The sequence below is a fragment of the Crocodylus siamensis genome, chromosome 5 (genome assembly GCF_052110815.1).
Source record: "Crocodylus siamensis isolate JL-2025a chromosome 5, ASM5211081v1, whole genome shotgun sequence".
NCBI lineage: Eukaryota > Metazoa > Chordata > Crocodylia > Crocodylidae > Crocodylus > Crocodylus siamensis.
The window spans coordinates 161,808,066-161,823,650 of NC_143399.1; the positions used below are offsets into that span (position 1 = coordinate 161,808,066).

General features: G+C 42.6%; 1 protein-coding gene across 5 annotated transcripts in view; it reads left to right on the forward strand.

The window, feature by feature from the left end:
* Positions 1-15,585, forward strand: part of VWDE (von Willebrand factor D and EGF domains) — a 72,523-nt gene that overhangs the window by 14,024 nt on the left and 42,914 nt on the right. For all 5 annotated transcript variants that reach the window (XR_016442301.1, XM_090046900.1, XM_090046901.1 and 2 more), the window contains 6 exons: positions 3,791-3,856; positions 4,996-5,255; positions 6,741-6,830; positions 8,055-8,199; positions 10,827-11,041; positions 11,536-11,609. Coding sequence is in view for 4 of the 5 variants with exons in the window: in XM_090046900.1 (XP_089903026.1) it covers positions 3,791-3,856; positions 4,996-5,255; positions 6,741-6,830; positions 8,055-8,199; positions 10,827-11,041; positions 11,536-11,609 (850 nt within the window). In the remaining variant the exon portion in view is untranslated. The remainder of the gene's footprint in view (positions 1-3,790; positions 3,857-4,995; positions 5,256-6,740; positions 6,831-8,054; positions 8,200-10,826; positions 11,042-11,535; positions 11,610-15,585) is intronic.

Here is a 15,585-nt window from a genome sequence, read left to right on the forward strand (position 1 = left end):
GCATGCGGCCTCAGCCAGTTCCCGGGCGAACTCCTGGTCAAGCTCAGGACTTTGGGAGGGAGGTCTGTAGTAGACTCCCACTGTTGTGTCCCCTGTGCCGTGTTCCCCATGGATTTTAACCCAGAGGATCTCTAGCTGTCCACCCTGGTCGCCAATATCAGCTTGCAGGGACATGTAGCTTTCCTTCACATAGAGAGCTACACCCCCGCCCCTTTTATCTACACGATCCCTCCTGTACAGGGTATAGCCATCTATACCCGTGGTCCAGTCATGGGTGTTGTCCCACCAGGTCTCCGTTATCCCAATGACATCATAATTCTTTGCATTGAGCAGGAGGACGAGCTCCTCCTGTTTGTTCCCCAAGCTCCTGGCATTTGTGTACAGGCAGGGAAGTGTCCCTTTGGAGGCTCTTGCCTTGCCCACAGATTGTACCAGGGCTGGGGCAAGGGTGGGCTTCCTTAAGTGCCTAGGTCTGCTGGCTTTGCAAGGGTTGCTCAGCGGGCCAGCAGTGGCAGTAGTCCCCCCATCCCCCAGCGGGCTTAGTTTAAAGCCCAGTGTAGCAGGTCAGCCAGTCTGGCTGAAAAGAGCCTTCTCCCCAGCAGAGAGAGGTGGAGGCCATCTCTTCCCAGCAGCTCTCTGCTTCTCTCGCCAAAGAGCGGGCTGTGCTCATGGAAGCCAAAGCCTTCCCGATGACACCAGCGCCGCAGTCTTTGGTTGACTACATGGATCCTCCTCTCCCTCCTCAGCCCATAGCCCGAGACTGGGAGGATCAACGAGAACACCACCTCTGCTCCCAGACCTTTAAGCCCCACTCCCAAATCCCTATAGCACCTCATGACCCAGCTGGGAGTGCTCCGAGCTGTGTCATTGGTGCACATTAATGGCTGGTTTTAATACATCTGGGGGTGGGAGGAGGGGCTGGGGAACTAAAAATAGCTCAGTGCTAGGGAGACAGGTAGGGAAAGTGCAGGCTAAGGGCTGGGGCCAGCAAGTGCACTAGGAACTATACTGAAGTTCAGTTAGATCAGTGTCGCCCAACCTGATCTAAGTTAGATTACCTCAGGAGTACACTTAACTTAGATTGGGTTGGCTTTCTTTAGACCGATGTAACCTTCCTGAATTACTTTACAGTTCGCACTTAGATCAACCTAACTAAAGATCTAAGTGTAAGGTCCGCACCTGGGTAAACTAAGTTGGATCAGGTGGCCATTTTTAACATGACCTAACCTCCCCTTAACCTCCCCAAATATCTGTATGTACCCTAAGGATGAACATGATAGCAGTCTTCAAATATTTGTTAGACTGCAATAAAGGAGATGGAGAAATATTTTTCTTCTGTAGAGACTTAGAACATATTGCAGTAGATTTGAACTTCAGCAAAGCAGATTATATAAATACTCGGGAAAAACTCTTTTTACCTGTAAGTGCATTAGGACAACAGAACAATCTGTCTAGGGGTGTTGTGAATTTCTTTCATTGGAGGATTTCAAGAAGAGGCTGAACAGACCTCTGACTGAGATGGCTTAGGGATAGCAAATTCTGCTTCTGTTCAGGGAACTGCATTATATGACCACTGAGGTCCCTTCCTGAGTCTGATTCTATAAAAGTATTGGTACTAATATGGGTCTACTGGAACCAAAGTGACAAAGATAAACAATTATTTTCAAAAAGTTGTTTTCTAGCATTTTAGTTAAAGAATGTATGTAAATCTGTTAGCAAGAGATGAAATACTCTAATTTTGTAATAAACCATAATGTATTTATTTGTAAGGATATATATGAGAGGCAAAATAATTATTGCAATTTAATAAACAGCTTTTTTAATAAAATGGGAGAGAAACTATTGCATGCATAAGCATTTTTCATTACGCTTTGCAGCCTATTTACTGACCCTACTCAAACAAATTGCTACATGTTTATGGTATAATAAATTTATTTTTATTGTTAACTAGTAAAAATATTTTCATCATTGTATTAAACTCAGAGCAAATTTCTTTCTTAAACTGAAAATAATAAACTGTGAAATAAACACCCTACCCCAAAAACATAAGTAAATTTACCATGAAGGTTTAATGCTGTTTTCAAAAAGGAGCGCAACTTCCTATATTAAGTTTTTCTTTTTTATGCAGGTTTACTAGTTTTATCATTAATAATGAGCTTTGTGTTATTTTTTTAAAGTAGTTGTATCAAATGCACATCTCAGTGCCTGTAAACGGTAGGATAACTGCAACAGCTATATGTCCCCAAATTTGCTTGATCTGTATGTACAAGTGACTGAAGATAGGTACAGGGACTTAAAACATACCAGCGATTTAGGACCCACTGGAGCTATTAACAAGGCTCCCATTGCATAGCTCATAATTTAGGGTAGATTTTTCTTAGCCTTCCACATGATTCTGTGTACCATGTGTTGAGGCAGGTGGGGCAATAGTGTAGTAAATTAAAGTTTGATGATGTTTCTGTAGTATCTCTTGTTGATCAGATTCTGATACCTTTACTCCTGTCATAGCACTTATTTTGTAGGTATTCACATTAAAATCATTATGGGCTGGATCCGGTGTCCAGTAGAATACATGGGAATCTCTTCATTGACTTCATCGGGCAACAAATTTGTCCCAATATAAATAAGAATAAAAGAGTTTGGCTCTATGGATCTGATAGTATTTCCTTGAGGCCAAGAGAAAAACAACCCCTGACTTTACAGTACATATTAACCTCTTAAGCCTCTCTACTGGTGGAGTGAGTGCCTTCAAGGCAAAAACAGCAAAGCAGCTGTATTTACATTGTGTAAGGAACTAAAGCAGTGGAGAACCTATAAGACACAACTTTACATGCTGCAGATAGCACCTTAATGTAGGCAGGAAAGATGGTGTAACAACAGTGGACCCAGATTTACTGCCCAGATCTGATGTAGGAAACTAGCTGCAGTGGTTATCGAGGGAGAGCTGTTTCAGGCACTCTAAACCTGAAGAATTTTGGGGGGGCCAAGGATCCCTTTCTTCATTTCCTTTGTTTGTAGCATATGTTCATATGAACAGATCCTTTTTCATTTTTGTGCTTTTCCCTTCTGTCTTGTCTACCACACACACTGTGTTTCCTCTTTAACACTTGATAGCTGTAAAATGCAAGTTTTCCAACTGTCACAACTTGTATGAGTTGAAAAACACAAACTTTGTACCACTGAGCAATCTGCTCTAGCTAGTTCTATTTTTTTAGTGTAGTTGGATCCATTTTTTCTCTCTTAACCTGTAGTTGGCCCACCTCTTTTTAAAATTGTTCCAAATGTATTAATATGTTTGTATTTAAACAAGTATCAACTACTGCAATCTGTTCCTTGCAGCAGTGGCTATTACATAAATGCTTTGAGTTAGGCCATCGTAGGAGCAATTACTTTTCAAAACAGATCTCCGTGGAACCTGGTTGTGTCTTAGGGACCAGTTAATTCGCAAGGTATTTAAGTTTTGCTGCAGAGAAAGATTTTCATGTAAGAGAGCATTTTAGCTCAGTAGGCAAAACTCACAAGTAATGGCTCAGTGGCAAACACTGTATGCCCATATTAAGCAGAAGACTTGTAAGCTACAGGTAATCTGTGTCTTTCCCTTGGATGCAACCAATTTACTTGAGCTGTGCATCTTTAGTTTTGGTACTGACTTCATAATAGTATCTGAGGCTGATTGCAGGTTTCAGGATATGACTTTTAATTTACTGAACATGAGTCAGTATTTTAGAAAACTTGGTCTCTAATTAATCTATCTCTATATAGATATACTACTAAAGGAAAATCTCTATAGTTGTTGCAGATACAAAGCCACATCTGTGTGATCCTGGTAAAATGGAAAAGCATGGCATCTGTAACAGTAAGCATTTTGTTCTGACTTTCAATATTTTCTTTATTGACTTAATCCAATGCTTTAATCTATTTATTAATTTATTTACCTTTTTTGTTAAATGAATTAACTTGCCCTTCTGCCTAAAAGAAATTAAGATAACGCTGCTAATGATCAGATAAGAAACAGCTTGAGACTCAGTAAATATCAAGAGAAATCAACATTATAATGATTTAAAAAGTAAGTTATTATTAGGTGTATTACTCAGTCAGTCATAGTTGCAGGTTATAGCCTTCTCAGAGCTGAAATCATACCTTTACGGTATAAAATGCTGTGCACCTTAAATGGCAGATACAAATGTTAAATAAATAAAATCTATGTTAATAACATGGAATGACAAGGCACTCTGATTTGCAGAATCAGTTGATACTTCTATGAGCATCACTTGTGTTGCCTGCTTCTCCATCACACCTCAACCACTAGCATCTTGTTCACAGGCTAAGATACTGTGCCCTCTGTCTTACTTCATTGCCCTTTTACCCTTCCCCATTTCTAAAAACAAATAAAAAATTGATATTCAGATTTTCTTAAAACAAACGTAGAAAATCTCCTTTTATTTCTTATCCAGCCCCATAGACAAAGATATAACAGATGTCTGAAAAAAAACTTTTCTTGTTTTTATAATTAAAAGAAAATATATTCTTTTTGTTATTCAGATTTTTGTTATTACTTTTTAAAATGTAAGGCCAGGTCCAGACATTATGTTTTTATAAACTATCAGAAACTTGTCTATAGCTGTAACAGAACAGAAGTTTAGCACACAAAAGCAGTCTGTACCCATAACAGAACAGAAGTTCTAAACATAGACTGCTTTAAAAATGGCTGAATCCAACTGAAGCCCACCCCACCAGAGGGAAAATGTGTGTTCTGTTTCTTACCAAAGTAAACTATGCCACTTACAGAAAACTGCATAACTAAAATCAATTCTATGTTGGGCTTATTCAATGTCTGTACCTATCCATAAAGTATACATAGCATATATGTGGAAAGAATAATGCTCTTCTTTTTGTAATTGATATTTAAACTTCCTCAGTGTGAGGTTAGTCAAGATAAGCCATTGCTGAGTCTCCTCAAAATGAAATAATGAACGTACATTTTTATCTGTCTAGGCAAACTGCCTCCTTCATCCTCCCCATCTCTTCCACCACTACCTCCAGCTACCCCTGAAGTTGTGGCAGAGACCATGGAAGCCAGTGTTTACTTAAGGTGCAACTTTGACTTTCCTCTTGCAAACAGCTCAGTGGGGTTTATTGTTGCTTGGTCCAGGCTTTCTTCTACAGGCCTTAAGGAGGAATTGAAACAAGAAACAACAGTTCAGACATTTTCACTTTTAGAACTGGACGGCATAAACCTCAGACTTGGAGACAAGGTATGTTTAAAAACAATTATAGTCTTTCTGTTTTTTTGTAAATATGTTATTTTCCTCAGCGGCCCACCTATCTACCCACCTATCATTTCATATATATTCAGCTGAGAGCAACACTAAACATTAGAGGCAGGGTCACAGCACCTTTCTATATAATTTTTCTTGGCAGCAATATGACGCTTGCAGTTGTTGTTTATATCTCTGTTGCCAATAAGAGAGCAGAAACCTCATGAATACATCAGAAGCAATTATTGCCATCAAGGTCTTGGGGCTTTTAAGTACTGTGTCTGTAACACTCCCACTAGCAAGTGTATAATTCAAGCTTGATCCTGCACCTTTTTACTTTCAACTGTGGTCTTGTCTGATCCTGTGAAGTAACCAGGTTTGATATGGATTGGCACTTCAATAATAGCCTGTAACATCTACCTGCAGCAGGGAATTGTATTCTTCCCAATAGCAAACCACTCCGTTAATATTAATGAACACTAGGTGGTTATCGGTTCTGTCTTGTAGGTGAGATGTAAAATTTAAATGCCTGATTACTAGGGGGTATACCAAACTTGAGGCAGCCAGCTGATTTCTGGCAGATCCCAGAGCTGGCTGCCATTTTTGTGGGCTGGTGTGCAGCAGCAGCAGCTTCCCCCCCCCACAGCAGTTCCACCTCTCCCTGCAAATCACCACATGGCCTGTAACTGTGGCTCAGTTACCCTGGTTAAGGCCAGGGAAGCCATTCATCCACGTGTTATTAAGTGTGGATGAATGGCTTCCCTAGGCTTAATCAGAGTAATTAAACTGTAGTTTTAGACCATCCCCAAGCAGGGGGTTCCATGATTTTGGTGGGCTCCCTGAAACAAATGAAAAAAACCCCAACAACTTACTGGCAAGCAGAGAAAAGGCCAGGAAGCCCTACAGTCTTGGAGCATGGGGGAAAGGCAGGTAGAGAGGAAAGGGAAGGGGTAAGAGTTGGGGGGGCAGGAGGCTGCTCAAAGCAGGAAATACAGAGGCATGTTTGTTCATTTGCTTATCAGTTCAATCTATGCAGCTTAGACTGATCTGTGAAGATTGAATCAATTCAGCCTGGGGCTTTTTGACTATCTCTGCTTAGTCTCTGGGCTTTATTCTACGTGATAAAAAACAGTAGATGTTTTGTCTTTCACTTCAGTGGAAGCAGGATCAAGTCCTAAGATCACCTGGTGCTTTTGAAAAGAATAGAAGTATAGAGCCCTAACAAGCAAAATACCTGTCATTCATAAATGCAAAAATAAGAGCTAAGGTTCCCATATCAGCCTTTCTTAAACAAATACAGGAATATTTCTTCATGTGACTGACAACCATATTTTCAGGGCTGTTTGTGGGTGACATTGCACTGGTAGCCAATCAGAAAATCAGTTGTTTAGGTACCAATTTATTTAATAAGCTGCCAGTCCTAAATGAGCCACCATGTAAAAAATAATATTTATTTTACAGCTATATTACTCTTGTTTACAGATCTATTGTAGCAGTTCTGCTTTTTTCTTGGAGAAACCAGCTGTACAAAGCTCATCTGTTGAGAGCAAGGAATTTTTTGCTGGCATAAAGGTACTCAGGAAAGAAAACAATACTTTACTCTATCGCAATAGATGCCTTTCTGATTATGGTTGTTAATTACAGCTATAGAAGTAGACGAGGTATTCTATAGGGTTTTTTTGTTTACTAAAATAATTCCTCATTTAAATGTTATTACTTTTTTTGTTTTCCATTGTTTCACTTCAGTCACGGTAGCTAAAAAGTCATAATGCTGGGAAGGTGAGCAACAAAGAAGTTTATGACCAGGGAACACACAAAGTAAATTGATTGTAAACTAACAGAGCACATTCTTCAGCTGCACTGGGTTCAGATTTAGGAGATGGTGGGCATATCTACATGAGAAGCTATGTCTCTGTAGCAATGAGCTATAGCAACATAACGTTGGTGGGCACAAACTGTGATGCCAACACTATGTCACCATATGCACCATAGCTATAGTGCATCACTAGGGCAACTATGCTAAAAATAACTGTGTGCTGCCAGGATGGCGCAGTAATGGCTGTTACTGCACCATCTTTAGTAGTTCCTAAAGCAAGTATTAAATGATGACGGAGTAACAACTGCACTGCGGGGAGGGCATGTGCAGATGCACCCAATGTGAAGTCAAAATTATTTTCATGCCCCTTCAAATACTGGAAGTAGAGAATGATTGAATCAGTCACTGGCATAGGCTGAAGCAGGCCAGTGGCTGATCTGACATCTGTGAGCTAGAATTGCCCCCTACCATCTGTTTTGCTTATTTTTATGCCCTTTTACTATTTTCATTGACTTCAGTGGGACTGTAGTATATAAAAGTACACCCACATAAATACCCTTCAGGTTCAAGTTGCAAAGGAATGTCACATGTGTTTAAATTCTGCAATGTGCTTTATAAAATGTGAACACATCATTTTTCTTTTCTCATTATAATTTTATATGCAAAATTGCAACCCCCTTTCAGAGCTAGTTTAAGGTCTCTCTAAATTTAGTCCAACTGTATGTATTTATTGGTAAAGCTATATGAATCTATATATCAAGTTTATAGAAACTTATTGAAGGAGAAATACTATGTTTGTTTTTGGTGGATACTGCTTTTAAGAAAAAATTGCTTTATAAATCACTTTTTACAGCTATAAAAAGTTGTTCGTATTTTAACTTTTCAAAAGTTATCCAGAAAATGCAGTTTTTTTCTTATTAATACAGTTCACACAATTGGAGAAAAATGAATTTCATTCTCAGTATAACCTTTTATGTTAGATGCAGCCTGAGGCATTTGATATATCAGAAGACGGGAAGGAATACAAATTAACAATAGAAAGTACAGTTCCTATTCCATGTCCTCAATTTAGCCAACTTGAAAATGACTGCAAAATCTCATTAAAATTAAAAACTATTGAGCAAGGTAATTATTGTCCTAATTTTTGTGTATTTCTAAGAATTTCCTCTAAACTTGGGTGGGAGGTTGTTTTAGGGGTCTTTTTGAGAGGAAATGTGGCGGTATGTACAAGATATAATATACTATATCTATGGTCAGAGACTATATTTACTGCCATCTAATGTATTGAGACTCAGAGGCTAGATCCCACACCAGTTAAAAGTCAATAGGAAACTTTCTGTTATCTTCTGTGGACATTTCATTAGGCTACCTGCCTCTGATTTCAATAATAAGAGGATTGGGCCCTGTGGTTATGTGTTGCTAATTTCGTCACAGCAGCCAGGGAAGCAAAGAAATGTGCAATAAAATATGATATTCTATTTTTGATGCATTGCATTTCTTTACTTTTGGCACTACCAAGTAGACTAGCTGTGTAGTAAAGAGTCACTGTCTACACATCCACCAGTATTAGGGTATAGCAAACTAATTAACTCTGCAGTAAAATAGTACTATCTTACAGCAGAGTAATTAACTGCAATCAAACTCATGCATGGACCAGTTTCCTGCCTCTTGCCAGCCCCTTCATTGCCCAACGCTACCACCCAGAACCTGGAGCTGACTCCCCATGCTTCCTGCCAGCCCAGGTCTGCTTGACCCCAACTCAGATTCCTGCTGTCCTGGGTGTACATGTAGACCTGAGCCCAGCAACAGTTTACTCCAGCTCAAAGTACTCTGGAGTTTGTTGCTTCACCTTAATTGCATGTGTAGATGTGCCCAGTGCTGCAGTCTTTATTCTTAACTATCATTATACATCCCCTGCAGTCCTTAGTCAATCATAACGTGAAAACAGGAGTTTTGTCTAGGGAAAGACATTTTACATTTCTGCATAGATCAGTAAGATTCTAGATGTAAAATTCAAGATCTGTGTATGGTTATCTGTGTAACTTTTACAAATAGTAGGGGTATACCGATAGAGATTTTTGGGACTGATACTGATAGCTGATATTTAAGGAGGCATATCAGCCAATACCAATATGATTTCTGATACAGCTGCCTCCAGCTGTTAAGTCTGGTGTGATGGAGAGAGGAGGGAGGCAGCATGGGAGGGACAGATCAACACCTCCTGCAGTAAGGGAGGGGGCAGGGGCAGGCAGTGCCCAGGTGGGGTAGTGGGACGTGGAGCCATGTCTCCTGGTGGGGGGACCACCACTGCTTGCTCCCCAGGAGGGGAGGGGGGTTCCCCCCCAGATCTTTGCAGGGCAGAATGGGCTGCAATCAGGGTTGCATGGGGCTCTTCTCGGCAGGGGCTGGGCTCAGAGCAGGTGCCGGCGGTGCTGGGAGGATGCTGCATCCACCCCAAATTTTGCCACCACTCTGCTCCCAGCACCATTATCATCAGCTGTCTGGTGAAGCCCCAGCTCAACACCTCACCACCACCCATGTGCCGGGAAGAGCTGGGGCTTCACCAGGTGGCTGGCAGCAGCAGTGCTGGGAGCAGATCAGTGGTGAAATTTGGGGTGGATGCAGCATCCTCCCAATGCCGCCAGTGCCCGCTTTGAGCCCAGCCCTTGCCAAGAAGAGTCCCGCATAGCCCTAACTGCAACCCACCCTGTCCCATGCAGATCTGGGGGGCAAATACCCTCCCAGGGTGCAAGCAGCAGCACAGGCCACCTCCCCACACCTAAAGCCATGGCCCTGCTCCCCTCCACCCCGCTTGGGCAGCGCCTGCCCCTGCTTCTGCCCCCTCTCTCACTGCAGGGGACATTGATCTGTCCCCCCACGCCCCTTCCATTCCCCCTCCCCTTCCACCACACTAGACTTACCAGCTGGAGGCAGTTCTCCCTGCTGCCAGCTGTACTCCTTGCTGCCTGAGTGCTGTATTGCAGCTGTGTGCAGCATAGGTCTGATATCTAATAAAGCCATTTTTCTTCATATTGGTATAGTTGGAGTACTGCGTCCAGTTCTGGGTGCTGCACTTCAAGAGGGTTGTGCCTAGGATTGAGACAGTCCAGAGGAGGGCCACTCGCATAGCCAAGGGGCAGTGGAGCAGGTTATACGAAGAGAGGCTAAAGTGCCTGAATCTGTTCAGCCTCCACAAGTGAAGGTTGAGAGGGAATCTGGTGGCTGTTTACAGACTCACCAGGGGGGACCAGCGGGAATCGGGGAAGGGTCTGTTCCCCTGGCACCACCTGGGGTTACTAGGAATAATGGCCAGAAATTGTTAGAGAGAAGGTTCAGGCTGGACATCAGGAGACATTACTTTATAGTTAGGGCTGCCAGGCTCTGGAATGGGCTCCCAAGTGAGGTGGTGCTGTCTCCTACCTTGGGGGTCTTCAAGAGGAGGCTGGACAGATATTTGGCTGGGGTGATATGACCCTGGCACCCGTTCCTGCCTGGGACAGGGGATCAGTTCTGATGATCTGTTTAGGTCCCTTCCGACCCCAAGCACTGTGATACTATCATATTGGACCGACGTATTGGTGCACCTCTAATAAATAGCCAGATTTTCTGTATACTAAAATACCTAAAAAGTAGAAGGCTTTTGCTCCTTCTTATTCATCAGCAAAATCTTTATTTGTTCCTTAAGCAAACGGTATGGAAAAAATCCTCTAATGTGACTTTGACTGACTAACAGTCTGTTTTCACTGAAACAGGTAAAGAGCTGCAAGGCTTGAACTTGGTGCTTTCTTCTTGTCATGTGGACCTTCTCCAGAAACCCTGCCATAACAGAACCTGTAGCCAAGCTGTAATTTATTTTACTGCTGTGACAGATTTTGTGCAAGATGGAGACATACTTACCCAGATTGTGGTGGAACCTGTATCTAGTGACAATTTCCTGTGGAGCGGGTACACCCCTGAAAGCATACAGGTTGAAAATCATCATGTAAAAACTTTATAAAAAGAGACGGCCAGAATCTTAGATGGTATTAAATAAAGCTTCATTTCTTCAGTTGATCTGTACTGATTCACACCAAAATAACTGAGAGAGTATTTTTTCAACTTAATTTTTTCATCTAAGTGCAACCATTTTTCATATGAATTGAAAGATATATATACTGATAATATTTTAAAGTTAATATCATCAGTGAAAAAACATAAAATGACATTAGAAAAGAGACAAAGCTTTGGTTGGGGTGATCTAGCTGGGGATGGTTTTGCTTTGAGCAGGGGGTTGGACTAGATGACCTCCTGAGGCCCCTTCCAACCCTAATTTTCTATGATTCTATGATATGATGAATGGATTGATTATAAAGTAATCAAAATATTTCAGGATGACATTAAAATATTTTAGGATAAGTAAATAACAAGTGATATTTATTTCTTGATCTGATAATTGTTACTTTGTATCCCTTTATTCTGAAGATCATGGTAAAGGATCTGCCCTCTGCTTACTGCTACTCATTCACTGACCCACACATAGTTACATTTGATGGAAGGTAATTATTGGTTTAATACTTTAATTTTAAGTGACTTCATGACCTTACATTAATAACACAGTTAAGCTGCTTGTTGTGCCTTTTCCCTTTCTACTCCATGAATACCAAGGAAATATGTTTCAAATAACATGCTTGTTATTGATAGTGTTGAAGTGATGTTGCTGCCATGGTGGTTCAGGAAATATGCAAGAGGAAAGAATTTGTGTGGGTAGTTTCTTCTATTAGACTGACTCTCTAGTTGTGATAGACAGAGACAAGCTTTTGGGCATCAGTACTCTTCCTCAAGTCTTGCTTGCTATTAATATTTATAGTTCTAGTGGCAAGAGACTGTTTTGCTTTATGGCAACAGAATAAAACTTATAGGTTCTTTTCTCCTGAAATGAGGCTGTGGAGCAGGTCCAAGAGAGAAAGACTGGCTACACAACCTGCTGCTTACATAAAATGATCAGTCACTGGCAGCACACCTATGATTTAAAAAGCACACGTAAGAACATCAGAACACATTGTGGGAGTATTGACTAAGCAAGAGGAGGTGATGCAAGACAGTGTCCACAGCAGGGGATGTTGTAGTTATCAAGCTAGATTCTCCCTACATCCTGGCAAAGGCGGCACACCTAAATACTTTGAGCAGGTGGGCTGTAGTACCTGTCTGAGATTTACACAGCAAGTGCTGCATGTGTTAACCTTGTGTGAGGCAATTAGTATCCCATCTTACATATGACTGCAAATTCTTCATATTAGGGATGTAAAAGATTAAGCATTTAAACTTTTATATGATAAGTATAGCTTCACTGGTAAACAAGGTCTTCGGTTAAATCTGATATCTTTTATTAGATCAACTAAAATAGTTGGAAAAATTCTTCTTTGCAAGCCCTCAGGTACAAACACCCTTCTTCAGGCTGAGGAAGCCTCTGCAGTAGGGCTGGACAAAACAGCACTGTTTCATTTCAACTTCCATTTCCCCATTTCAAAGGGACAGCATTTTGTTTTATTTCATTTTGAAGCACTGTTCCATTCCATCAAAACTATTTCAATGCTTTTCAACATTTCGGCCACAGGCTATAACGGGGAATCATGAAAATGCCTATAACTTAGTCATTTCTTGCCTGATTCAGATGAAAATTGCAGGAATAATATCCCCTTCTGAGGGCACGAAGTCTGCCAAGTTGCAAGGAGATAGGTGTGTGTGGGGGGGTTGTGAAACTGCACCTCAAACAGTTGAAAGCAAAACTCATATCACTTGCTGACAGTGGCAGCCTCCTGTAATCCTGCGTGCGGATATGGGGGCCTGTGCCCTTGGGAGGGCTGTGGAGCTGTCCCAGACTGCCCCCAGGGTGCTGGCCCCCTGGATCTGCATGTGGGATAACAGGAGGTTGCCACTGCCTCCTGGGACTGGCGCTGGGCGCAGCCCATGCTGCTACTGCCGCTGACCGAAGCAGCAGTAGCAACCTCCTGTCATCCCACATGCAGATCTGGGGGGCCCATCCCCCCCAAGAGGCCTGTACTCACTAGCAGTACTGGGAGGGCAGGTGGGGTGGGGCTACAGTGAATTTAGGGGTGGCAGCAGCCCCCCTTCCATCACTGTAGTCTGCCCCAAGTTCTAGGGAGAGCCCAGTGCTGCCCCTGCTGCCACAGCAGGGGGTTTGGGGCATGATGCAGCCCAGCAGCTGCAGGCAGGCGGCATCTGTTGCTCCTGGGGCTGCAGTAGGGCCAGCATCAGGCTCTTCCCAGTGCTTGGTGGCAGCACTGGGAGGGTAGATTGAGCTCTGTGGGCCTGGTGGAGCCACTCAGAGTGCAGCCCTGGCTCTTCCCGCCTCTGGGCTGCACTCTGAGCTGCTCTGCTATCCCCATGGAGCTGAGCCTGGTGGCAGGAGGTGGCGGAGAACCACTGGCCAAGGCTGCACTCGGAGCCAGGGCTGCACTCCAAGTGGCTCCATCACTGGCTCTCCACCACCTCCCACTGCCAGGCTCAGCTCCATGGGGCTGCAGAGCCTCCAGCTGCCAGGATGTGTTCACCAGGGCTGCGCTTGGAGCCAGGGCTGTGCTCGGAGTAGCTCCACCACTGGCTATCCTCAGCCTCCCATTACTAGGCTGTGCTCGCCAGGACTGTGCCCAGAGCGGCTTCACCACTGGCTCTCCTGCCACCTCCTGCAGCTGGGCTGAGCTCTGTGAGGCTGGTGGAGTTGCTCTGAGCACAGCCCTGGCTCTCCCCCACCTCTGGCCACTGGGCTTCTTTGAACCTCAAAACATTTTTAAACTTTTGAAACCTTTCAAGTGTCCTCATTTCATTTTGAAGCTGTGCCGAAGCCTTTTGTTTCATTTCAGTTTCGCTGCTTTGAGCTTGAAAATGCATCAAAACAGCTTTAAAATGAAACACCCATCAACATTTTGCGCAGCCCCACTCTGCAGTTGCTTTGTGCTCCTCCTGGATGGAATAGAATAGAATAGAAGCTAGAGGCCAGTATGCAAGAATGCCAGTCAGTGAAAAAGCAAATTCAGGTAGTCAGTGGAGAAGAAACAGTTGGTGCTGGAGAAAGGAATGTAGACCTGGTGATAAGATGTAGGTATAAATAGTGAGAGGTTATCTGGGGTATCAGATGTTAGGCAGGTTATAATGTTCCATAAATCCAGTGTCTATTAGTCCATGATTTTTTGTATCCAGTAGGTTGACGAAGTGAAGTTCGTAGGCTAGTCTGCAAAAAGTGCTTTGTAATTTCCCTTTGAGGATTAGAACTGAGAGATCAGAGGGAGTGATTGTCTTGTGAGAAGTTCTCCTCCACAGGTAATTGGGCATTCTTGTCTGATAGATTTTCAGCATGAGTTCATTCTAGTATGCACTTGTTGTTTGGTTTCTTCTGTGTATTTTTCATCATGGCATTTAGATTTCCAGAGGTGCAGATGTAAGATTCAGAAATGCTGATGGTCCTGTTGTGAGGTGTAGTTATTGTGGGAGTGGTGGAGAAATGTTGGCAGGTTTTACATTTCTTGTCATCACATAGTCTGGATCCATTTGGTGTGTTTTGAACCATAGGCAGTTTGCTTCTAGTGATGTGGTTGGTGAGGTTCAGTGCTTGTTTAAAGGCTAGGATCGGTGGTTCTGGGAAGGTCTCTTTAAACGTTGTATATTCTTCTAGCATAGGTTGCTATTGTTCGAGGATTTTCCATATAGGTTCCAGGGAGGGATGATATGTCATGACTAATGATGTGCATTTCCTGGGGATTTTCTTTCTGTACTGCAACAATTATTCACATGGTATCTGGGTGGCTCTTTCAACAGTGTGATCTCTCTCTAGAGGAGTGTCCTTGTGAGTGAAAGCTCTTTTGAGATTTGTGAGGTGATGATCACAGGTGTTCTCCTCAGTGCAAATTTGTTGGTATCAGAGGTCAGGGATTGGCTGTATGTTACAGCTTTCTTGGTGTGTTTAGGGTGATTGCTGGTTCTGTGCAGATATCTATGTTGGTCTGTGGGTTTCTTGTATGTGGTGGTTTGTATTTTACCATTCTGGATAGTGATCATAGTGTCTAAAAAGGAAATGTTAGTGCTGGAGTATTCAAGAGAGAGTCTGATGGAGGGGTGATGATTATTGAATTTCTGGTGGAAATCAGAGTTCAGGTTTTCAGTCCAAATGATGATGTCATGGATATATCTTAAGTATAGCAAGGGTTGAGGACTGTATCATCAAACCCTTGCTTTACTTAAGATATATCGATGACATCTTCATTATTTGGACTTGCAACCTGCAACCCCAGCACGTCTGTGCATGGCACCCAGTTCCATGCACTGCTCTGGGAATGCCCCTAGCCAGGACTAGTTATGTGATATTGGTTAACTGTTTAATCAGTATAATGAGGTTAAATGGATAACTTTTTAAATGCTATTTATGTTTCTCCTTCACACAGCAGCAGCAGTTTCTGTGCCTTTAATGGGTATGTTTTTGTGCTAATTTTCACTTTCCCAAGATGAGTAGGCTCAGAA